Genomic DNA, 25,119 nt, shown 5'->3' on the forward strand with positions numbered 1-25,119 from the left:
TTGTTAGGAAATAGGGAATTATAGCACTTTATCTATGATAAACCCGATGATTATATTAAATATATCAACAAATCATAGTTTGTATACTCATTGATAATGTATTGAAAATAGAATAATGGACTTTAGTAGACTGTCAAATAAAAGGATAGGATCTATGGCGGGAGACGCGAGTTTGACAATATAGATTGGCGGCAAAGAAAAGTGAGGACGGATTTAAATTAATGAATTGAGAATAGACGATTAAGTAAAGTATTGTGGATAGAACGTTACAAATTGGGAATAGATGATTTATAATGGAAACGACATACTTAACGAAATATTGTTGTGGCAAAACAAGAGTCGTATATACTGGTGATGGAGTTGAGATAAGTTGTTAAAAGTTGTTGGTACTATGGTTGTACCTGATGTTGCATCAGATAAGTATATCTCTTATATCCTTTGGGTTATTTAGGTATCATATATGGAGCCCTAGCATTATTTCATACAGATAGCTTATGTAGCAGAGGTTGCTCTGTACAAACAATTTGTTTCAAAAGTCCTGATGTTATAAGTGATCATAGTATTTATGTTTGACCTGTCTTATATGTCTTGTATCAAAGGGCCTAGCGTTATAACATATGATAATGTTGTAATTGTGTTTATAAGTCTTGTTTTAATTGATTGAATAAAAGAGCAACGGTAGAGTTTCTTGCCAGTGGTCTTCTCTGCCGAAGACAGCATTCCGAACTGGTAGTAGAGTCATTTGAAGGTTACAAGTAATATGAATTATAGAGAAGCTTAATATACAGTATAAGAGTCAGTCCAGTTGTTTTATTTCACTCCTTAGGAAGTCAGGTTTATAGAGTACAGACCCACAACACTGCTCTAAAGCAGGTTGGTGGGCTTTAAAGATTTCTTTTATAAAATGAATACTTTAATAGGAAGGAAGAATAATAGTCAAGAGAATAAATGATTACTGCTAAGAAACTAGGTATTTAGCTTCAATAATACTGTTAATTAATGAAAGATCTAAGTGCCATCCTGAACATTGTTGGTATTGAAGTGAATATCTGAATACCTGGGCCTTCCATTTTCTATATTTTTTTAGCATCAGAAGTGGGATCCTATTCATGTCCAATTTATGCCTTTCTCTAATGCAGATTTACTTTTTTTAGAACCATCCCGTCAAATATGGACATAGTAAAGAGTTTGATGATTTTGATGATGCCTCAACTTTTTGCTGCTATGTGCTAACACAGAAACACTCTGGAGACAAAGCACCATGCTTGTTGAAATTCTATTTAAGGATATATGGTCCGAGGAACCAATTAATAACCATCCCGGCAAATGTGGATATAGTACATGGTTTGATGTTTTTGATGATGTCTCAACTAATAGCTGGTATGTGCTAAAACAAAAAACACTCTGGAGACAGAGCACCAGACTTGGTAAAATTCCATTGAAGTATATGTGGTCCGGGGAACCAATTGATGTGATATTTTTATTTATCTTTTCTTTTTGTGGTTTCTACTTTTGAAAGATAGTACTTATTACCTGAAACTGATATGGCCTAGTGGCTCTTTGTTTATTTTGCTGAAATGATTAAGTTTGTTTGTGATAACCAACAAGTCAAGTTGGCCAAACAGAATGTGTAATAAGTTTGATAAATTTGAATTATCAAGTTTTATTTAACTAGTCTGGTTATACAAATGGAATTTGTGTTAAGCTTTATTTTATTAGTCTGTCAAGGTTAAAATACATAAACTGGTCAGGTTAGCCGAACGGAATGTGTGATATATTTTTCCTATGATTCTTATTTATTACATACAAGATTTCAAGTTTAAATTGAGCAACTAGTCAAGTTGGCTAAACAGAATGTGTGATAAGTTTGATAAATTTAAAATTTCAAGTTTTATTTAACTAGTCTGGTTATACAAATGGAATTTGTGTTAAGCTTTATTTTATTAGTATGTCAAGGTTAAAATACATAAACTGGTCAGGTTAGCCGAACGGAATGTGTGATATATTTTTCCTATGATTCTTATTTATTACATACAAGATTTCAAGTTTAAATTGAGCAACTAGTCAAGTTGGCCAAACAGAATGTGTGATAAGTTTGATAAATTTAAAATTTCAAGTTTTATTTAACTAGTCAGGTTAACCAAATGGAATTTGTGTTAACTTTTATTTTATTAGTCTGTCCAGGCAAAAATAAATTAACTGGTCAGGTTAGCCGAACGGAATGTGTAATAGATTTTTCTTTTAATTCTTATTTATTACATACAAGATTTCAAGTTTATATTGAGCAACTAGTCAGGTTAGCCAAGCTGTCGACTTTTATTTAGGAACTATTCTATGTACTTCGAAATCGAAGTACTTGTCAGGAAAGCCGAGATAGGAGAGATTGTGTAAATTATTCAGAACATATAAAAGAATACACATAAAACAAAACAAAACAAAAAAAAAAAAAAAATTTTGTTGGTAGAATAGAATAGAATTTATGATTATGTATAAGAACAATACATATAGGGAAAATGACTACTGAATAGCTAAATGAAATAGTTTAGTGTCTATGTTGGATTGTGCGAAGAAAATAATTGGGAGTCAGCTTAAATGTTATGGGTTAGGTTAGTAATCTTTCAGTATGATGGTTAGAGAAGTTCTTAAAATTATCTAAGAATAAATACAAATATAAACTAAATTAATGTTGCTGCTGCAAAGGAAAATATATTAGTTGCATTATAAATAATTATATTATACTTAGGTCTACAGTTGTTTAAATTTTCAATTTCTATTTGAAATTTTAATAGTCCTTGTATGATAAATGATTCTGTTAAACAGGTGGTTTAATTGATGTTTAGATTGAAATAAAACATTGAATAATAGAAATAACAATTGAACAAACATTGAATATACTTTGGCTTTTATGATGAGATGATAAAAAAAAAAGATGTAAACTAATAGAAATAATTCCATCGTAGCGTTTTTATATTAATTTATTTATATTTATCTTATATATTACTTGACTTGGACAGTGGAAAAAATATGAATATCACCAGTGGGTGATGATGTTATTGATATCACTTGAGAGTGATGATGATGTGGATATCACCAGTGGGTGATGATGTTATTGATATCACTTGAGAGTGATGATGTTGTTGATATCACCAGTGGGTGTTGGTGTTTTGGTATATATTGGTTTGACTATTAGACTGTACCGATTGCATCTGTGACTAAATGAGACTAACAATGTTAATGACAGAATTGATGGGAAATACAATTACCTATGTGGATATTTTGATAAAGTTGGACTAGAGGCAAAAGGATAAATTGTTTGAGATTTATATTGAGATGGAAATATTTGGATTGTGATTGTACATGTTAAAATGTACAAGATAAATGAAAATGAGTATTTTTGATTTACATTGTTGAAAATTAATCATTTTACTTTATTAGAAGTATTATATTGTTGTAATATGTTAAATGGTGTGGAATTTTAAAGAAAATTTTTTTTTTTTGGTCTCTTTCACTTTAATTATTAATGTTTTGATTATGCCTATCTTTTGATATAATATTGTTTACAGTTTATTGATAAAAGTGTATACAGAATGTAACTGATTTGATGATATTTGTGCTTATATACCATTTAAACTAACGTTATAGAGGTGTACATAAGATTATGTACTTGTTGGGATATTCTATGTACCTAAGGACTTATGATACAAAACATATACCTAAAAAAGAATAACCCTATGTACTTCGAGAACGAAGTACTTGTCAGAATGGCCGTGTTAGGAAATAGGGAATTATAGCACTTTATCTATGATAAACCCGATGATTATATTAAATATATCAACAAATCATAGTTTGTATACTCATTGATAATGTATTGAAAATAGAATAATGGACTTTAGTAGACTGTCAAATAAAAGGATAGGATCTATGGCGGGAGACGCGAGTTTGACAATATAGATTGGCGGCAAAGAAAAGTGAGGACGGATTTAAATTAATGAATTGAGAATAGACGATTAAGTAAAGTATTGTGGATAGAACGTTACAAATTGGGAATAGATGATTTATAATGGAAACGACATACTTAACGAAATATTGTTGTGGCAAAACAAGAGTCGTATATACTGGTGATGGAGTTGAGATAAGTTGTTAAAAGTTGTTGGTACTATGGTTGTACCTGATGTTGCATCAGATAAGTATATCTCTTATATCCTTTGGGTTATTTAGGTATCATATATGGAGCCCTAGCATTATTTCATACAGATAGCTTATGTAGCAGAGGTTGCTCTGTACAAACAATTTGTTTCAAAAGTCCTGATGTTATAAGTGATCATAGTATTTATGTTTGACCTGTCTTATATGTCTTGTATCAAAGGGCCTAGCGTTATAACATATGATAATGTTGTAATTGTGTTTATAAGTCTTGTTTTAATTGATTGAATAAAAGAGCAACGGTAGAGTTTCTTGCCAGTGGTCTTCTCTGCCGAAGACAGCATTCCGAACTGGTAGTAGAGTCATTTGAAGGTTACAAGTAATATGAATTATAGAGAAGCTTAATATACAGTATAAGAGTCAGTCCAGTTGTTTTATTTCACTCCTTAGGAAGTCAGGTTTATAGAGTACAGACCCACAACACTGCTCTAAAGCAGGTTGGTGGGCTTTAAAGATTTCTTTTATAAAATGAATACTTTAATAGGAAGGAAGAATAATAGTCAAGAGAATAAATGATTACTGCTAAGAAACTAGGTATTTAGCTTCAATAATACTGTTAATTAATGAAAGATCTAAGTGCCATCCTGAACATTGTTGGTATTGAAGTGAATATCTGAATACCTGGGCCTTCCATTTTCTATATTTTTTTAGCACACTCATTCGTGTTTATATCATTTTGTGATTCGATATAGACTTCGTAATAAGTGTGTCGTTGTTTTTTATTCGATTCGTTTTCGTATTTTTGTATTCGAGACTTTTTCATATCTGTCAATTCATAAGAATGATCAGTTTTGAATGGATCTAATATTGACGACCAATAATTGCTACACGTTCTCAATCTTAGAAACATTTTACGTATATTAAAGCCCCGGATCCGTGTACAAATGGTCATTCGTGAATTTCAGATCCGTTTTTATGATGTGCATTAAAAAAACCGTACATTAATCGAAAAAAAAAATAGAACACGAGTAAGTGCACAAAGGCCCTAATGGTGATCGCAATTCAAATCTTCCGATCAAAGCAGTTAAATAAGGCGCTTCGCATACAAAGATCTGATCTGGCGCTCACTTGCTTACATTTTCACACACGAAAGTTTGGCAACTAGCAAGTCAATCTTGTCAAATTAAGGCAAGAAAGATAAACTAATTTCCATACAATTTAACGAATTAAAATGTAGGCACCTGTGTCGTGAGTCTAGTTGCCGGCTACGTCAGTTTTATGTGTTGGTGTCTGGTATCGGAAACACGTATGTGTCTACGTTTGCGCAACGCCTTAATTTTGCGCTATGGCCCGCATGCAGTACGCGATAATCCAATGTACTAGGTAGTTTTAGGCGGATTTTGCGCGCGGCTAAATACACTGCGGTGCGGACAGCCACCTTATGCGCGCACAAACTTGAATTATCTCATGAACTAAACTAATACTTTGTTTGAATTATCTATGAAAATGTGTAGGATGTTTGATAATTTGATATTAAATTAATTTTTAAGTGCACAATTTGTTTAATTTTATTGCAGGTACAAAAACTGTTGTAGAAACAATATGTATTTGTAAAGCGTTGTCAATTAACACGAAAATACTAATAATAATGCCAAGTGCGTCTCGGGCCACGCTCAATATAGTTCCGTAGTTCACTGTCACAACTGCAGACTTAGAAGGGGAATTTCATTTTTCCATAATCTTTTACATGGTGTACATTTAATAAAAAAATCTCCCTAGATTATTAAAGGTGTAAACGCTTTAAAATCTAATATCTATGCTAAAGCACCAAACAATGCCATATGTAACGGTAAATATATATTTTTTTTTAATTTTTTAGATTTTTCAGTGGAGTACCCTAAACCACACCATGTTATATAGACGGGAAAAAATCTTTCCCACTTTAAGAGTGTGTAGTGGAGGTAACTACAACTTGCTAGAGACGGGAAAATTATCGTACTATAGGTACGTTAAATGGGTAAATTAAATTCCCTACTTTTTGGGTGTGTATTGGAGGTACCCTAAAAAATATATACACGATTTATTTAACGCGTACGCGTTTTAAGTCTTAAAAGTTTTTAGAGCTAAGCTGCGGATGGACTTGGCTTGTCGGGGTAACATGGGAAACCTAAAAACGAACGTTTAAGAAAATCTCTTCACACACCTAATACCTATGGTGTCAACAGAATTCATTTCAATTTCCAATGAAGCGGTAAACTTATGTAAATTCATACATTGCATCCTTTAATATATTTTATTGGAAAATAAAGCGCTAATATAATAAGTAGATATAACAAACATAAATGATACAAACAATGTCAAATATTTAATTCATCTCTTGTGACAAATTTACTATTCGGTTTTCTTATTTTTTTTGTATTCCATTGCTTTATCGCCCGTTGTACGTTTGGAAGACGTTTTACTTCCCACTCCTTCAAACCTAAAAAATAAGGTAATAATAAGTAAAAGATTTGTACGCTCATAATCGAAAGTCGGTTTCGCCTACCGATAATCTGTAACAAATGAGAGAAATAGAATTTATGTACCTTATTTCAAAGCTAAGATTACCCAGCCATTACAGCAGACTGACTTGGCAAAATCAAAAACAGTATTACAGACTTTAGGTTCTTTACAACTAGAAACATTCAGTTCAGTTTATTAAACTGACGTTCGACAGTTTCGATACTCGAAATCGACACCATGATTTCAAGCATGCAAGTATTTTGTAAGCGTACGTACAAATTTATAAAAAACTAACATTTACAAAAGTCCGAAAATCAGAATCTGTCTAATATTGATTAAAGGTACCCCAACCACATCGGCACACTTACTTTCCTTGTGCGTACATATTCGGTATATTTCGTCATGACGTTTTTCGGTATATTTCGTAAAACACTCTAAGGTCTGAGGTCCGATTTTTCTCTACCGAAAATCTATCATAGTTGTTATAGTGTATATCTATGGTTGTTATTCAGGCAGATCAGATTACCTAACGATGCAGTTGAAAAGAAAAGAAGAGTAAGAGTCGAGAGGGCTTCTTCTATTATTATTCTCTGTAGAAAAGTATAGCACTACTTCTAAACCTGCCATTTTAAACTAGGCACAAGTTAACGTGGGAGATAACCTCGTATTGCCGACGTGAATAGGATTTAACGGAATACAAAATGCTATAACTTCCTATATCCCGGAATACAAGTGCTAGCAAGGTGAGAATGTACCACGTATTTCGTAGACCGTGTTAGTCTATGAAAATCATACGAGATGGCGCAGATTTATCTGATGGGCGATTTAGTGAAAATAAAACACTATTGATTCAAAACTATGGGTAAATGTGTGCCTTCTATAAATATATAAATGGCTAACTACTTGCTGTATACGACAAATCAATTTAATATTATATAATATGCTAATATTTAAGTTACTTTTTTATTTTAAACGGTAATTTCTGTTCCTGCTTAGGAGGGTGATGGTTCGTTTTAAATGTTAAAACGTAGCGCTTTACGATATCCACGTTAACTGTAGTATTTTCGGGATACATGCGCTTCTTCCAAGCTTCTCTCTCATCTAACCACATCCTTTGATATTCATACGACAAAATCCATTGTATTTGAGAACGCCCTTCCTAAAATACAGAATTTACAATTGAATACTAAGCAAGGATTGAGTAAAACGGTATTTCTAATATCTACTACAGGTTTCAACTTATCCGTCTGAACCTACCATAAATTTCCATGGTTGGGGATTGTACTTGGGGAAATCAGATGAAATTATATTGTGAACAGGCCTGCACTGTGAAGCTCTTTCCCACTTTATTCCGGACATACGACCCATTCTTGTAGATATTACTTTTAACCTATCCTACTTTACCCTAAATGAAAATTCTTTAGTTTGTAATATTTATAACAATTGTTTCTACCTGTCAATTTACTCACATGAAAGGATTTTGACATTTAAATGTTGGTCCTTCAGTAGATTCTTTTTAAATAGGATTTAAGGAACCTTCTTGTAACGTCGAAATATTATTTTGAAGGATAGGTATCACTCATAGTTTTATAGTATAATATAATATGGACTAACATTTGGAATAAATATAAATAAATAAAACATCCAAACAAACAAATTGTAATAAACAGCACTAAGAATCAGTTAGGATTCTCGATTCCTGAACGAAAACTGTAGGTCTTGGTAGGCGGAATGTCGATGTCAGTGGGGAAAAAAGGGGAATAAGGGGGAATTAACCGGTGATGGTGGAAAAACAAGCATGGTTAAAACTTAAAACTAAGTACAGTTGGTAGAAGTTTATAAGGTCATTCTGTTCTCTTGCAACTAATTATGAGAAGAAGTAATTGTTTATAAAGGAAAGTAAAACGTTTTACCAATTTAATTGAGTAATTGAAACGTACTTTCTTACAAACCACAAGTTGCTAACGAGATTGGAGATTAGTATTAACACATTTACATTAAACCTAGTTGCTAGCTGTTATAAGCACCATTGTGACCAAATAATAATCGGGTAAAGTAAACCTTATTAAAACTATTCAAACCTATTAAGTCGGCAGGTAGGTACTATGATAAATTATAAGTACCTACCTGCTTTAAATAAAGCGAAAGTAAAGTAGGTAAAAAAAATGTTTACTTAGTCGCTAACTAAAATAAATCTCGAAGTACAAAGTAAATAACTAACTCTTAAATATGTGCACTGTATTTTATTTATGAGAGCCTAACCCATTTCTTTTCCTTCTGGCTTTCCACAGATAGCCAATGTCAAGATATCTTTAGGTATAATGAAAGTCATTTTAGAACAAATTACCTACCTACCAGATTAAATTCTAAATGCAAAATCTCAATAACAAATCAATGTTAATTATAGTCCCACAATGAACTGGTGCAACATGTTTTCTGCGCAAGTGAGCTTACACTTTTGAGAAATAACCCGGTAGTAGGGCCTCTGCAGTATTTTTCTGTACTACCTAACCTCCTACACAATATCCTACCTCAGTAACTCCATACTTTCTTTTCAATCCATTTTCAGTAAGACAGGCACCTGAACCACCTGTTAGCTATGCTAAGCAGAATTAAGAACAATTCTGTGGTGACTACATAATATTCATATTGGAAGACTTTAATTTTACCTTTTCAAACATACACACAAACATTGTGAATTACTACATTAAAAATGAAATAACAAAAGATATATGCTTTTTGATTTTTTATTTGACACACAAGTTAAGTTTAAAAGATAATAATATTATTCTTCTCTGCTCACAAGTGTACCTGTATAACAAATAAACAAAAGTTTAATATTGGAACAATTACACTGTTTTCATAATCTAAAGAAAAAAAGTTTGTGAGCTTTTGTTTAGTCCTTTTATAAATAATAATATTCACAAGGGTGGAGTAAGCTCATTTTATATATAATATTCCCTCCAATTCTTTACATTATTCTCAAAATGAGATAACGACTGCCTCAGAGGGTTTATAATAACTTCATCAGTTGATTGATAAACAAAACTGATCAATGCTTCTACACAAATTATAGAACATGTTTTAAATGTTAGGTTATTTGAAATCAAAATATTGAGAAGATAAAATTAATTTAATTACTTATAATAATCTTAAATGCGTCTACACCAGATATTTAATAAGAGTAAAACATGCTTTATAGATAGGGGTATTTTTAACTCAAGACCAACTAGAAAGCGAGACTGCAGGCAAATTTAGTTCAATCTAGATATTCACTGTTCAGTTTAACATTACCTACACAATTGGCACAATTTACCATGTTGCATGATGGCCACACCAAAAATTTATTGATATAAAAAATATTTTGTGAATGAGCAAGTTCTTAAAGGTTTGACTGCTTGCCTCGCCTTATTAAAATACCAAATTCTCCACAAAAAAAAATTCATTAAGAATACATGATAATGTTATCCCAGGAATTATTGAAGTCCACATGGAAACCCAGATAACAGCTTCAATATACAACTAAATATACCATGCTCCTACTTTGTACCTAGTATTAGAATACAACAAATTGGACAGACTACATAAGGCAAACCGATAGGAGGCACTGGAGGTAAGTGGCCCAGGACCATGTATTGTGGAACTCCCTATAAAATACTTATGTCCAGCAGTGGACATCAATTGGTTGAATTGATGAAGTTGATGCTAGTCATCAACATTTACATTACACCTATTGACAAGGTGATAAATATATGGATAATCAGCATGGCAAACTGATTAAGACTATGCATACAACCATGGATAACCTAGTTTGACTGCAATAAAACAATACTTTCAGGTTTAGGAAAGAAAGGTTAGTACCTGATTCATAGGCACACCAATTCATCACACATTGATCTATCTTAATCAAGAAAAAACTGAATAACACGATAAATGTGTATAGGGCTTCTTAAAGAAATTCATGTCCATGCAACCTCAATTCATAGACAATATATTTTATAACCACATGTTTTAATTCATGAATAACGCAAAATTGGTTAAATTTATCCCAAAATAATCTCAATCTAGTTACGAAGTTCCCTAGCTCGTTTCTTTGAACCAGTTTAGAAAGCGCAGGTTAAGAAACAAGCATGGTTTTGAAAAATATCAATATTGAAACATTAGATTTACCTTCTATTTGGACCTCGCACGCATCTTCCTACGTTTGCGCTTTAGCCTTCGCATACGCTTCTTACGCCACTGAAACAAAATATGAACATCTTAAAATCCGGCATTTTCCACAACAGAAAAACACAAATTATAGCAGAATTAACACTAAAATACCTTGGCTCTCATTATTAAGGAATAAAACCCTTAGGGTTTACGACTTGTTTAGAAACGAGGCTATAGCGATTGACTAAATATTTTCAGATACAGAAAGATGTTTCTCCCGTGCTCTGACAACTTTGAAAGAAAGAAATATGAATGGCGTTTGATACCGATGACAGTTAATTGTTAGTGATGTGCGGTGTTGAATCGTTTACTCCTCGAAAAATTATATAAATCGATTCATTTATCTGTATTGCCCCTTTTTACTTGAAGTTTAGACGTTCCAACTGACAACTGATGGACCAATTTTCATAGCGATAATCTGTACCTATTTCGTTTGTGGGACTGCTATTTGTTCTTAGGATTTCGAGCAAGAAATTAAGAACATTTTGTATATAGGTTCCGTTTCCATTATTTTACAAGAGGAAGGAAAAATAAATAAATTAGTGGCAATAGAACATAAGAAGATATTTACGTCATTTTGCAGTTCCCAATAATAGAAAAGTGTTATAGCTTTAGTAGCTACATGAATTTGAAAAAATGTTATTTTAGCCATATAAATGATTCATATCATTAAATTGATTTTATTTGGGTTCTTTATCTTGGACATCACTTCTTGCCTCACATTGCATACAATTAATTTTCATCTCCAATTCTAGCCAGTATCGTAAGGTCTAAGCTCCCATAACTCGATGAATACCCACCGTTTCTAGAAATGTTCATAACTTCACTTAATCCTGAATTTGATCTATTAGTTTTCCATACACATCAATAGCCTATAGCCTAGTCCTCAGCTGGACTAGGCTATAGGCCTATAATCACCACGCTGGACGGACGGTTAATATCCACCATAGATGATACATAAATCTTTCACGCTTATTAATTTTAACAATACTAATTCATTTATATTTCTGATATAATTCTGCTAATTTTGAACCGTAGAAACCAATTGGGGGATTAAGTTGAGAGAAAAAACTTACTTAAAATTAAGTTGCATAATATAAAGTTAAAATTTTGGTATCGACTTTTCAACTTAATAGTTTCGTATAAACCAAGCAAAACCAATGAAGCTTTGTCCATCCATAGTATGACTATCAGCAGCTATCATAGACAATTTTATTTACCTGGCAACACAAAAATCAGCTGGCCATAGCTGTTTATTAAAAATTTGACTTTGACAGCTTTCCATTAAATCCAGTTTATTCGCGCCAAAATTGTTTCTAGTGTTTTGTGTCAGCAAATTTTGGGAATATAGTGTTTTAAACTATTGAGGTAAGAGTACCGTCACACATCTCAGTATTCACTTTTTAATTTGTATTACGGAACTTTAATTTGAGACCATATTATTTGCAACGTTTAATCAAGTTGTTATAAATACACTTTTACTAGACAGGGTTGCCAACATAGCGAATATCCGTCATGTCATGCAAGATTTTGTACTTAGCGTATTATCGATGCGCATTTACACAAACTGAAATGTTATTAACGCTGATGTGATTAGAAAATGTATAAGTTTTGTTAACGTGATACAACGAAATAGTGAAATTGTAGTTTTATCCTAGAAATGCTATTTTGTTTCCCTCCGTTACTTGGTGACGCTGGTAATGAACATTAAAAATGGTTACTTCCAATAAACAATCTGATAAAAAAGTCGTAAAAATGACTGATGAAAACAGCAGTGCAGTGGTGCCTCAAAGAACACTACTAGGTGAAGTTAATGAACAAATAACGTGCCCCTTGTGTCGAGGTTACTACATCGACGCAACCACTATCGTTGAATGTTTACATTCGTTCTGCCGTAGTTGTATTATAAAGCATCTGCAAGTGAAAAGTTACTGCCCAGTTTGTGAAATGATGATTAATTCTGCGAAACCTAATATCAAACTTGATAAAGCCTTACAAGATATTGTATACAAACTAGTGCCTGGGCTTTTTCAAAAAGAGATGGAACGCCGTCAAACGTTTTATGCCTCCAGACCTGGTCCAGCTGCCTGTGCTACACCAGAACAGAGAGGTGAAGATACAGAAAGAATAATATTTAGTCCAGAGGATGTTATTTCTTTTTCTTTGGAATATGCAGATGCTACTGATGCGGACAGTATATCCAGTAAATCTTCAGACAGCAATGAGCCACCTATAGTTTCACTGACTACACGGAGATACTTGCAGTGTCCAGCTGTTGTAAATATAAATCACCTAAAAAAGTTTCTGAGTATGAAATTTGATATTGATAGCACACAGTTTGCTATTGACATATTATACAAAAGAGTTCCATTGCCTGATTATTATACATTAATGGACATTGCTTATATATACAATTGGAAAAGAAATGAACCAATGAGATTTTTTTACCAAATAATTGATTATGTTGCAATCCGAAATAGATTATTTGATATCAATAGAAAAGGTACCCATTTTCCAGATAGGAAATCTAGTCCCACATGTACTGAAGATACCACTGTTAACAGCCCAGCTCCAAACATAAATGATCAGGGTTCAGAAGCCTCTTCTGGTACTGACAGCCCAATGCCTGATGAAAGTAATATAAAAAAAGCTGGTGACACTACAAAGAAAGACATTGTTGGTCAGAAAGTGCAAGATATTAATGTACAAAATACAACTTCTGCAGAATCCACAAGATGTTCATCACCTGTGAAAAATGATGATGAGGTGGAGAAGTCACAGTTTTTAATTTCATTTGAATTAACAGCTAAAAGTGCTTCCACTACCTCAAAGTCACCATCTTCCAAAACTAATGCAAGTGATATTCAAACATCACCAAAGGAAACGCCTAAATCTTTGACTAGTGCAACTAAAGCTGCTGATGATACTTTAAAACGGAAATTTGATAACGTAAAAACTTTACCCGAAATTAAAAAAATTAAAATAGAGATAGAAAAGGCAAAGATACCCTTGCCTCAAACAGTTACAGGAAATAAAGTATCAAATTTAAATGATAACCTTCAAAAACCAAGAGTTGATATATCTGATAATGGAAAAAATATTAATGACACAACTAAAGCCCAACTTCCCAACACAAGTAACAGTGCGCAGACAATAAACCAAATGGCTCCTAAAGATATCAAAACACAGCAATTTCCTACTTTAAAACAACATTTAGATAATTCTGGACATAAAAGACAGGTTGCAGTGTTGCAGACCATTTTATCTCCCAAACGTAAAGCATCTGATGCACCTTCAGGTTCCCAGCCCTCTCCAGTAGTACATAAAACAGTATCTCCACTTAAGCTTCAAATACCAAAACCTGAAATTCAAACAACAAATCTAAAACATATTGAATTTACCAAACCTGTTACGAAAAAAATGCCTGATCTTAAACCCAGTATACCTACTTCATCAAATACACAACATAAAGGGCCAACTGTTGGAAAATTGCGCATGGATCTTTTAGCTAATAATTGTGATCCAACAATTGATAGGAGTAAAATATTGTCACAGGTTAAAACATCTCTTCCAGCGCCTAGTACACCACCTTCATCAGGAGATCCTTTAAAGTCATTGTTTGATTCATGTAAAATCAATATACCTTCTTCATTGTCTATTACTTTGACTGATCAAAAATTAGATCCTCGTAGCCCATCTGATCCCAATCATTCTGATCCTAAAAAGAATGTGGTTAGTAAAAATCTTCCATCAGCTTCTAGTGCTAGCACTCATAAAGTACCAAATAATCCTGTACATAATTATATTGAGATTCTTAAGTTGCCTGATAGTGATCCTAAAAAATTAATTAAACCAGATGTAAATACAGATAAAGCAAATGTGCCTATTAAATTAGAAAATAATGCAGTACCTTCTAAACCACCCACAAAATCATCTGAAACTTCTGCTAAAGGGCCTGTACCTAATTTAAAACCAATTTCTGACACTAAATTAGGTAAACAAAGTGGAAATTTTGCATCGCCTATAACATTTCAACAAACATTTGAGCAACAACTGAAAGCATTAAAATCAGACAAAAAGTCTAAACTGCCCAAAAACAAAACTCAGGTTCCCAAGCTGGTGCCTGCTACCCCAAAGTCGTTAACGGCAGCAAATATAATTCATAGCACTATCCCTAAGCCAAATCCGACAAGTGTTGGCACTATGGAAAGTAAAGCACTTGCGCTAGATTTGTCTACTCCACATAACATTCATAGTCAATTAGGACCTCAACACACTAAAGCCTTTGAGACAATGCAATCAATTGCTAATTTGGCTAAGAAACAAAATATACCATCAAAAGCAGTGCAATTGCCACTGGCTCAGGCAAACACCTTTGCCAATTTTTCAAATAGAAATATTCAAACTAGTGCACCAACACTGAGAGTACCATCTGCAAATAGTATAAATCAATTAAAGCTTGATAAAATTAATGCTAATGTATCACAAGCTAATCCACCTAGACAGGACTCCAATCCGCAGAATAATCAGATTAAACAAGCAAACAATTCAAGCTCAACTATTCCATCACCAAGTTACACTCACAATTCATCTAGTGCAGCTCAACCATCACCAAGGTCACAAACACGCTCTCCAAGTTCTTCACCAAAACTAGTTATTGCAGAAGAAAAGCAAGCCAGTAGTAGTGGTACTGAGCTAAATATCAATCAGTCAAATCAAATTACGAGCACTCAATTATCCAATACAAGCACAATAAAGGTTGAATCTCCCAAAGCTTCTCCAGGACCATCCAAAGCAGGCATAAAATCTGTTAAGCTACAAATGCCGCAAAGCAAAGGGACAGGCATAAGGCAACCCATAACTCCAACAATTAATTCAAATCAGTCTGTAAATTCTCCTGCTGACTATCTATCACAGCCACAGCTAATATCTCATGCACATCAAGCTATGTTGAGACATCAAATGGAAATGCAAAATGCTTGGCTTATTAAAGCTCATAGACAATATGATTTATACAAAATGTCTAATATGTCGCATCCAGCACCAAATGATTTTAATAACAAGGATAAACAATGAGTGGATTAGCATATTAACATAAGACAGATGGGATTACAAGCTAAAGATTGATTTGATTTTATTCATATTGCTGATGATGCATTTGTATTTGCACCAGTATGTAAACTAATACAACAATAATTTTTATTATAGCAATAAATTTACAAATTTTGAATGATTGTGTTTATTATCTTAGTTGGATGTACATATTATAATATTTGAAATAGGGATGGTTAACATATTTTTATATGGTGTGACATTGTTTGAATTTACAACAGTTTCAGTGTTTTTTTTTTTTTATAAATTATTTAATGCAGTACATAATCATTGTATACTAACATCTGTGGATACGATATATTAATTCAGCAATATTTTCATTTTACATTATACTTTTACAACAAAGTGAATAAATACATCATGTGTTAAGTTTTATGAGTTTGTTCAGATTTTCGGGTATGTAACTTAATTGTAGGACCAAAACTTAAATGCGATGAATTCAAATAAAATACTTTTCATGAATCCAGAATTTTTATTTAACTGTTGGATGTCTAAGGCATATTGTTAATTAAAATCAGCAAGATGTTATTATCCCTAAAGGTGTATACTATGGAGCAGAGATGGCTCAACCTTGGTTTAATCTCTGAAATTACATTAGATTTGACTCATAATGCTTTTACAGAATTGTAACATGAGTAAAATTAATAGATTTAAAGTATTGTTTTAGTTCTAAGAAGCTAATTTGTATGTACTTATTGCATTATGGTAGTAGAGTCTTCCTACAAGGGTAATAACATTTCACTGTTTTCTTAAAATCCCATGTCTTCATGATGATATATGAACTAAAAGGTAAAAATATGTAGTATTTGTAATTAAATTAATTTAATTTTTACAGATTACATTTACACACTTTATCATTTCAGATGGCTTCACTTCAAGCAACAATTCCCTTCAAATCCCGAAAACGAACTTATTATAATGAAACGAAAACCAACTCAAACATTGAGAATGAAAACATTTTAAATATTGACATCGCAAAAAGTCCCCTAAAAAGGAAAATGGAAGAGAAACAAATGGAATCGAATGTGATAAATGGTTAGTGGTAATATTTAGCTAGATATCAAACTATGTCAACTAGGTCAACTTCTAGATAGTCTTTCTAGGTAACAAAGCTGTCACTGAGGACAATCTATAAGTATATTAATATTATATCTATTTATTAATCTATGTCATCATATCAGAAATAAAAATATATGCAGAAGTCCGGCAGGGTTATTCTGTATCTCAGTTGACACCATATTTAGCTGGCTTCTGTTGAAATTTGACATCAAATAACACCCAAACCATGTCATATATTATGTTATGATATACATTATATTATTTTATCTACCAACCAAGTTACAATGAACTCAGTCGGAAATTTACGTTTCAGAATGCAAGATTTATAGTTTATATACTAATTAAATTCTAATAGAGTTCTATTAGAATTCAATAAGATCAATATTTACTTATTTGTACCTGGAAGTGGTGTTTGTTTTTCAGTCTGGGCTGATGGTTTTTTTTGGTAACATTTATTATAGAATAGACATGATGACGGTAACAAAACTTTTTTTTTTAATATTCGAAGTGAGATTGGTATTTATTTTCATGAAATAAAACTGCAAAATCGAGCGATCCGCCTTGTCAGGTGAAACGCCGAATTCAAAATCATGACGTCCTGTCTATATGAACAATTTTTTTTTGCCGCTTAAACTTCTCTGAAAGTCTCTGCCTATATTTGTGATTTCAATCTATCTTTTGTTCTGGTATTGATAACAAAAAACTTAGCTGTCTAAAGCTAAGTTTTTTGTTATCAATTCTAAAATCAATAATCTACAGCTATGGATCACTGACTTAAAGATCTAATTTGCCTATGACGTCACGAGTACGGCTATAACACCCGGCGAGCGCGGATACGTAAATTTTTTTAAAAATATAATTTGCAATTTATAACAACAAAACATTTAATTTCTGCAAAAATAAGTTACTTCCGAACATCATGGGGTAGTTTTTCAACATTACTCATAATGTCTATTATAATAAAACTGTCATAATAACATATTTATTGTTTGCTATACTAACAACTTATTATATTTCCTTACAGACATGTGTTCTGCAAAGAAAATTTCAAGAAAGCTTAAGAACTCTGGCGAGGCTAAGAACTCCCTCAATAATCAGTAAGTGGAATACCCATAGTATGTAGTGTGTTTGTAGGTAACCATCATCAATTTGATTTACCGTCCCACTGGTCATATAGCCCCAATTTCAATGTTAGGGAATAATCTACTATGAAAAAATTCTCAAAAAAAAGAAATAAAAAAAAAAACTGAGATAATAAATAAAAATTATTCCTCATCAAAGTGCATAGTAAAGAGGAAGAGTCTCTCTATGCTTCAATGCGAGATTCGGGTTTCTGAATTAAGTAACTTACTTTGGAAACGATTAAAGTCGGGCTTCCTTTATCTTTACTGTAAATTTTACACAATACAAATTTTTTTTTTTCAAGTTCAAAAAAAATTTAACAGTTTTCCATTTTGATGCATAAATTATACACCGGGCCGCCCGCCTTAAACCAGTGGGTCATTAATATCGGTGTTGATGCTATAAAAATCTATTTGGTGTGGGGTAAGTAATGTTTCCAAATTCTTACTTTACAGAAACGGTCCTACACTAAAACCACTTGTGAGTAGAGAAAAAGAAATCACATTTATGGAAAACTTTTTGACTGAACAACTTGACAAGGGCGAATCTGCTTCTTTATATGTTTCTGGACAACCTGGCACAGGCAAAACTGCAAGTTTATCGTACATATTACAAATACCAAAGGTAATCAAAATAACTTTACGGATGTTTAAATTGCTTCGGTTAGTAAGGCCTCTGTCTAAATATAAAAAGAAATAGGATTTAGTGAGATTGTTCTGTTTGCAAAGGAACTCAAAGGAATGGCGATATGGTCTTTATGTTTGTTTGTTTTGTCTTACAATGTTCCATTATAAAATGCTGGATATATCCTTAAAGAAATATCACCTCAGCAGAGGCGCAGCAAAACGTTTTTTAAGTTCACTGTTTTTGAAATTTTCTTTAAAACGTTGTGGGAAAGAGCAACAGCTGGGTTTCTTGTCGGCTTGATCGAATCTGTATCAGCAAAGTAAACCGCGACCTAAAAGGCGACAAGACCGCTCCGTGCTTTCAATTCACAATATTTGTTTTCAAGTTGCAATTTTTGACGTTGACTTAGTAAAATTATACAACCAAAATAATCAGTATTTTTTTATTTTATAATAAATAAGTAAGAAAAACTACTGCACCCAGATAATAAGTACCATGTAGTTAGAAATATGGTCATAAATCTATTTTCATCCTCGTAATTTCACTGCAAAGAACTTCATATCATATAATATGTTGTTTGAACCTCATTTTGGAGTAGCATCCTAATTGCATATTTTTTTCGATTTATTTTATTGACAATTAAAATGAGTAGGTACTTATATATTAACGTTGTCATTTTTATGGAACAATATATATTTCTTTATAAATATATATAGCCGATTATTATGTTTATTTACTGTTTTAGATTCGGGATGGGTATAAGCAAGTTTATATTAATTGTACAATGATGAAATCGGCAGCTAGCATATACTGTAGGATTTGTAAAGAGTTGCAGTTGTCAACATCAGGCACCAGCGAAAAAGCTTGTCATAGTGCGATTGAAAAATATTTGTTTAAGAAACACAAGCTAATGTAAGTATTGTTATTTTAATTCTGTTCTTAACGTATCGACAGGCATTACAGTTTGGATTTGTAATATTCGGTTTATTAAGGTAAGGCTTATCTTGGTTGTCACTGCGTATTTTTATGACAACATTTATTTATTAAAAAGTATTGATAAGTTTATGACAGTAATTATATTGATAATTTGCATGATAAGCCATCGGCTTCGAACTTAGCTTTGAATCATTATTTTTAGTCTCTTTTAAACAATTTACTACGATATAAACCCAATTTTGCGTATGTATGTATGATCTTTAACTCTTATTTTTATATAATTACGCTAACCCTTAATTTCTTCTTATCAACAGCCTCCTAATCTTAGATGAGATCGACCAACTAGAAAGCAAGAGACAATCAGTATTATACACCATATTTGAGTGGGCATCTACACCAGAATCCCAAATGGTGTTAGTGGGCGTTGCTAACGCGTTAGATCTGACGCAGCGTTCGCTTCCAAGACTCCAAGCTCGAGCGAACCTCCGGCCAGTTACTTTACATTTCCCGCCCTACACCAAGCAACAAATCATCGATATATTTACTCACGAATTAACCGCTGAAGACACCACTAATGTATTCTCACCAGTTGCGCTTCAGATGCTCGCAGGTTGGTACTATTATCTAATATCTTTAAATTCTTGTATATATATATATACAGTTAAAATCTGTTATAACGACATCGAAGGGACTACTCATATTTAGTCGTAAAAACCGATAGTTGTAACAACCGGTGACAGGTATTAATAGGAAATATAATACATATATGTAATACGCGATTTTTCTTCGATATTGATTTGTTTTCTTTTTGCGACCTGTTACAATTTCCATAGTTAACTCAACAATATGTTTTGGTTCGTCTTGTGTAAAGAGTTTCTAAGAATTATAAAAGACCTTAAACTTTGTTTACTTTTACGATAACAGCCATTGACCATTATACTGTGCCAGATGTTGATACTGTTACCTATTTAAATTGTTTACAATACAGCTGAACCAGTCATTCTACAGATATAATTTTCCGAAAACATTAACCAAATGTGGTCGATTAATGCGGTATGTCGTAGTAAACAATGTCGTAAAAACCAATGTTTTCCGATAAGGCGGTCATATAGCATTTAGCCAGGACCTTTGATTTTGGTCAATTTAACCGGTATGTTGTTCTAAACGATGTCGCCATAAACGGTTTTGACTTTATATATATAATTTGAATCTCGGAATCGGCTTCAACCATTTCATGAAATTTAGTATACAGGGGGTTTCGGGGGCGGTAAATCGATCTAGCTAGGATGCAAAAAATATCCTTTTTGAGAGATTCTGATGCGTGCGATGCGTGAACGGTAAACGTTACGCCAAACGACGGTAGTATGTAGTAAGTATATCGGAATTGTTGTTTCTTTAAATTTCTATGAAACAGTTCGCGACAACATATGAATATTTTTTTAAGTCAGCTCATTTCGGACAAATTCGCGCGGGTTTGCTAATTATTATATTATATTGAAAAAGTTATTTTGCATTTCGATCCCACAAAGTGCATTCTCACAGATATTTTGCTGTAGGTATAGACGTTTATATAAGAAATACAAGAAAGCTCCCAGCCTGTAGTTTACATTGAAACTAACAACTTTTGTTCCACGACTTTTTAATTTTTTAGTTAACTTAGCTTCTTCTATGTAACATGTCTGTTATTTCAAATATCATCACAAACTACTTTTTGTTTGTATACCTACCCTCGTTTTTATGTGTATTATGAAAGAGCGGTGTTTGCGGACACACAGGCACTAATACTACCCTTAAAAGAAGGCTCCAGCCTAATGGCGTTTACAGTAATTTTATTTACCGAAATAAACTATTTTTATTTATTTTATTATTACTACTTTTTTGAATTCGATAGATTGTGAAATATTAAATAAACAATATTTAACATTTATGCTCTGTAGTTAGTACTGTAGCTATCGGGTTGCCGATGTTACATTAATGTAACAACCAAACTACGCCACGTTGTTGAATCACATGTACTTATATTTTGCTTTCACAGTGTAATGTCAGTTTACAGAATGAACACGATTCTTAAATTTTTGTATGAAATAAGTTAATACTGAATATTGAAAAGTCGTGGAACAAAAGTTGTTAGTTTTAACGATAGGAAGTACAAGGCCGATACCTCTCCGGTATTTTTTATTTAACCCTGTATACGGGGATCCGCGATTTCTAACCGCACCGTTCCAGCATATCAACTAACAGCAAAACAAGAAAATAATAAAGCTTAATTTATGGCTATTTTTTACCACGTGCCGAAAAATTTAAGCATACATATATATACAGTAGAAGTTTAACTTAAAATCATTAACCACTAGTGGCTTTTTGTTTTCCAGTTATACAAATAAACATGTTTAACGGAATATTTAAATGATTTCGAAATCAAACCCTATTTTTTCTTTTTAGCCAAAATTGCAGCTGTTTCGGGTGACATGAGACGAGCCTTAGACATAGGACGGAGAGTAATTGAACTCGCAAGACGTAGTAAATTCTCAGAGAATCAATCTGTTGATAGTATGATGACAGATTCATCAGTAACAGTAGAACTAAAGCAAGTTTTAGAAGTCCTAAACGACATCTACGGCGGATCTAGGAAAATTGAAACTGACGTTGAAGATGGCCTACCAATGCAGCAAAAACTAATATTGTGCAGTCTTATGTTAATGTTAACAAAAGGAAAAAGCAAGGAAATTATTATGGGAAAGTTACACGATGTTTATAAAAGGTGAGTAAAATTGTACACATTCATTATCTATGTTACAGGAAATGTGGGAAATCTATAAAATTCCGTAAATTTATCGGGAATGTATGATATAAATTGCATTTTACACTTTTCCTAGGTTCTATACAATTCCTAAATTGCAATAGGAAATGTGTTAAAAAAGAACCTCAACAACACAAAGAATGGAAACCCTTACATAAGTGCCAATAAATACCGAAAGAATTCCTACATGGTTCAAGGAAATGTGTACAAATAGTGAAATAATGAATACATTTTTTTTCGTAACAACCGGCTCCTGTCTTTTTCATGTTCTGGCCTAACCTAATCTAAAACTTCTTTGGATTCCTTTAGAGTTTAGGTTCTGGTGAATAATGAATATTTGCAATTAATAAAAAAAAAATTATAGGCTCTACATCCTTTATTTCTAGAATAACATTTACCCTTAGGTAAACATTTAACTAAGATCTAGAATAAGGTTACTTTATGATCCCGGTCCTTGTGACGATTTTATAAAGCCTAGGACTTGTATGCATTTCATGGCAATGTTTATAGTTATTCATTTTAGATTTATCCTTTTACCAAATTTCCTAAACAAGCCTAGGAATTGTATACAATTCCTAGGCTTGTTTAGGAAATTTAGTTAGTTAGCTTTCAAGGATTACCCGTAACATCTATACTAAAAATTCAGGTTTGTATATAAATTCCAAAAATTTTAAAATTTAGATGTTTTTCACTATAATTTTTTCTCTATTGTTGCATTTCTATTTACTCAAACGGTGTTTATATATTGTTTGGAATATCAGCGGCAGCGGAGCGTTGTCAGGTTAAAATATATTCAATCATAATGTAGTAAAAATAGCTCCACATGAATTGCCATAGTGTCGCAAAGTCAATGAGATTAAAAATATTGATATGATGTTTGTTCAGAAGCATCTGTTATGAGGTCTTATTTTGACGGCCGAGTGGCGCAGTGGGTAGGGACCCTGCTTTCCGAGTCCAAGGTCGTGCGTTCGATTTGCACAACTGGAAAATGTTTGTGGGATGAACATGAATGTTTTTCAGTGTCTGGTTTATCTGTATATTATAAGTATTTATGTGCATTATATTCATAAAAAAAATATTCATCAGCTATCTTAGTACCCCTAAACACAAGCTACGCTTACTTTGGGGCTAGATGGCGGTGTGTGTGTATTGTCTTAGTTTATTTATTTATATATTATATTTTTGGAGTATCTAGTTCGAGCCTGTGCACGCGCCTCTAACTTTGCGAAAATAAGTGCGTTTTAAACAATGAAATATCACAGCTTCGATTGTGATGGCGAACATCGTAAAGAAACCTGCGTTTTTGAGAGTTCTCCATAATGAGCTCAAAGGCGTGTGTAGTCCACCGAACCACCCTTGGAAATGTGGTTGGACTACATCCTAAATGCTCTGGTTCTGGTATCTGGTTGGGCCGCAGTGGCGTGCACTGGGTTTCTCACCAGGGTATGCATACAGCAGGAAAATTGCATAAAACTGCTAAAATTCTCCTCTTATACGATTTATACATCAACTTTAGAGTAGGCAGTGCTTTTGTGCATGTATGAAGTGCAAGCCACTGTTGGGCCGATAATTGATTCTTGATGATATTATGTTTCTCAGGGTGGCCAAGGCACGGAACATCGCTCCTCTGGAAGTTGGTGAGATGGCCAGCGCGTGCTCGTTGCTCGAGGCGCTAGGGGCGTTGCGGGTGAGCGGCAGCGGGGCGGGAGGGGCTCGTGCCCGCCGCCTACGCCTCCAGTGGGACGAGGCAGAACTGAGCGCCGCTCTTAGAGACAAGCCATTGCTCTCCGCCATACTCGCAGACAACAGGTGCCTTAACGCCTAAGTACACTTACGGTGCTGAGTGAGACTAGTACCCATTTTCACTATAGTCGTAAAAAAGTAATAGGCCCGTTTTGACATTTGTCATCGCGACGTAACTAGTTATGGAACCATAAGACTCGGTACTCGATACTCACGACAAATAAATTCAAGTTTGTATCAGTACTTGATTGATATGATTATGTATTGTAAAGTGTTCGTTCGTTCAAAGTATTCGCGTGACTGGCTGTTGATTATACGTCCACTTTTCAACATGTTGAAACAGAGTTCGTACTATATAACAACAAACACAAAAATCGAGTCAAATCACTATGTTTAAATCAATGTCCAAAGAAGAAGAGCCAAATTTAACGTAATAGTAAACAATATATATCAAACTTAAACAAGCGCACAGTCAACTTTAAAAGATGGGGAACCAACTGCGCAGTGCGCGCGGGGACACTTCAGTCATGTGCCGCTTGGTCAGATACATCAACTCAGACTCATTATTTAGAACCCAGTGTCGTCAATTCAAAATTTCATTTGCGGCTTTGAGAACCAAGCTCATTCTTTGCAGTAATGATTACTAGACAATATTTAATTTCGATATTCAATAAAAAAAAATGGTTACAACTCTAGTATAAAAAAAAAAAAAGACTGAGAACGTAACTGTTTTCGAAACGTTTCACAACAATTATAAATTGCATGCTACTATAAAGTAAGCGCAAAAAGATTACTCGCGATATATTCTTTCATATTATTTAACGTCCCAAAAAACTTTACGTATTTGTTAAAACTACGTATAG

General features: G+C 33.1%; 2 protein-coding genes and 1 long non-coding RNA gene across 3 annotated transcripts; 1 reads left to right on the forward strand and 2 right to left on the reverse strand.

The window, feature by feature from the left end:
* Positions 1 to 6,428: 6,428 nt before the first annotated feature.
* Positions 6,429 to 8,495, reverse strand: LOC120636078. The gene is made up of 3 exons (XM_039907371.1): positions 7,903 to 8,495; positions 7,605 to 7,804; positions 6,429 to 6,622 (listed from the first exon to the last, which is right to left on the reverse strand). Exons 1-3 carry the CDS (start codon positions 8,011 to 8,013, stop codon positions 6,535 to 6,537), a joined length of 399 nt encoding a protein of 132 aa, XP_039763305.1. The 5' UTR covers positions 8,014 to 8,495; the 3' UTR covers positions 6,429 to 6,534.
* Positions 8,496 to 9,374: 879 nt separating this feature from the next.
* LOC120636095 lies at positions 9,375 to 11,129 on the reverse strand. Its single transcript, XR_005659344.1, has 3 exons — positions 10,969 to 11,129; positions 10,816 to 10,884; positions 9,375 to 9,456 (listed from the first exon to the last, which is right to left on the reverse strand). It is a non-coding gene; the product is annotated as an uncharacterized LOC120636095 (long non-coding RNA).
* Positions 11,130 to 12,384: 1,255 nt separating this feature from the next.
* Positions 12,385 to 24,434, forward strand: LOC120636087 (polycomb group protein Psc-like). Its single transcript, XM_039907383.1, has 8 exons — positions 12,385 to 15,806; positions 16,805 to 17,004; positions 18,053 to 18,125; positions 18,606 to 18,774; positions 19,523 to 19,689; positions 20,028 to 20,323; positions 22,156 to 22,474; positions 24,113 to 24,434. Exons 1-8 carry the CDS (start codon positions 12,571 to 12,573, stop codon positions 24,336 to 24,338), a joined length of 4,686 nt encoding a protein of 1,561 aa, XP_039763317.1. The 5' UTR covers positions 12,385 to 12,570; the 3' UTR covers positions 24,339 to 24,434.
* The last annotated feature ends 685 nt before the right edge of the window (positions 24,435 to 25,119 follow it).

Source organism: Pararge aegeria, chromosome 3 (assembly GCF_905163445.1).
Source record: "Pararge aegeria chromosome 3, ilParAegt1.1, whole genome shotgun sequence".
NCBI classification, from domain to species: domain Eukaryota; kingdom Metazoa; phylum Arthropoda; class Insecta; order Lepidoptera; family Nymphalidae; genus Pararge; species Pararge aegeria.

What these genes read in the sequence shown, in the direction of transcription:
- LOC120636078 (XM_039907371.1), bottom strand. Translation starts at nt 8,013, where the DNA reads ATGGGTCGTATGTCCGGAATAAAGTGGGAAAGAGCTTCACAGTGCAGG. An exon ending in CCCAACCATGGAAATTTATG is followed by an intron (nt 7,805 to 7,902) that starts GTAGGTTCAGAC and finishes TCTGTATTTTAG; the next exon opens with GAAGGGCGTTCTCAAATACA. An exon ending in TTACCGTTTAAAATAAAAAA is followed by an intron (nt 6,623 to 7,604) that starts GTAACTTAAATA and finishes CTTATTTTTTAG; the next exon opens with GTTTGAAGGAGTGGGAAGTA.
- LOC120636087 (XM_039907383.1), top strand. Translation starts at nt 12,571, where the DNA reads ATGGTTACTTCCAATAAACAATCTGATAAAAAAGTCGTAAAAATGACT. An exon ending in TCTCATGCACATCAAGCTAT is followed by an intron (nt 15,807 to 16,804) that starts GTTGAGACATCA and finishes TAATTTTTACAG; the next exon opens with ATTACATTTACACACTTTAT. An exon ending in GGAATCGAATGTGATAAATG is followed by an intron (nt 17,005 to 18,052) that starts GTTAGTGGTAAT and finishes ATTTCCTTACAG; the next exon opens with ACATGTGTTCTGCAAAGAAA.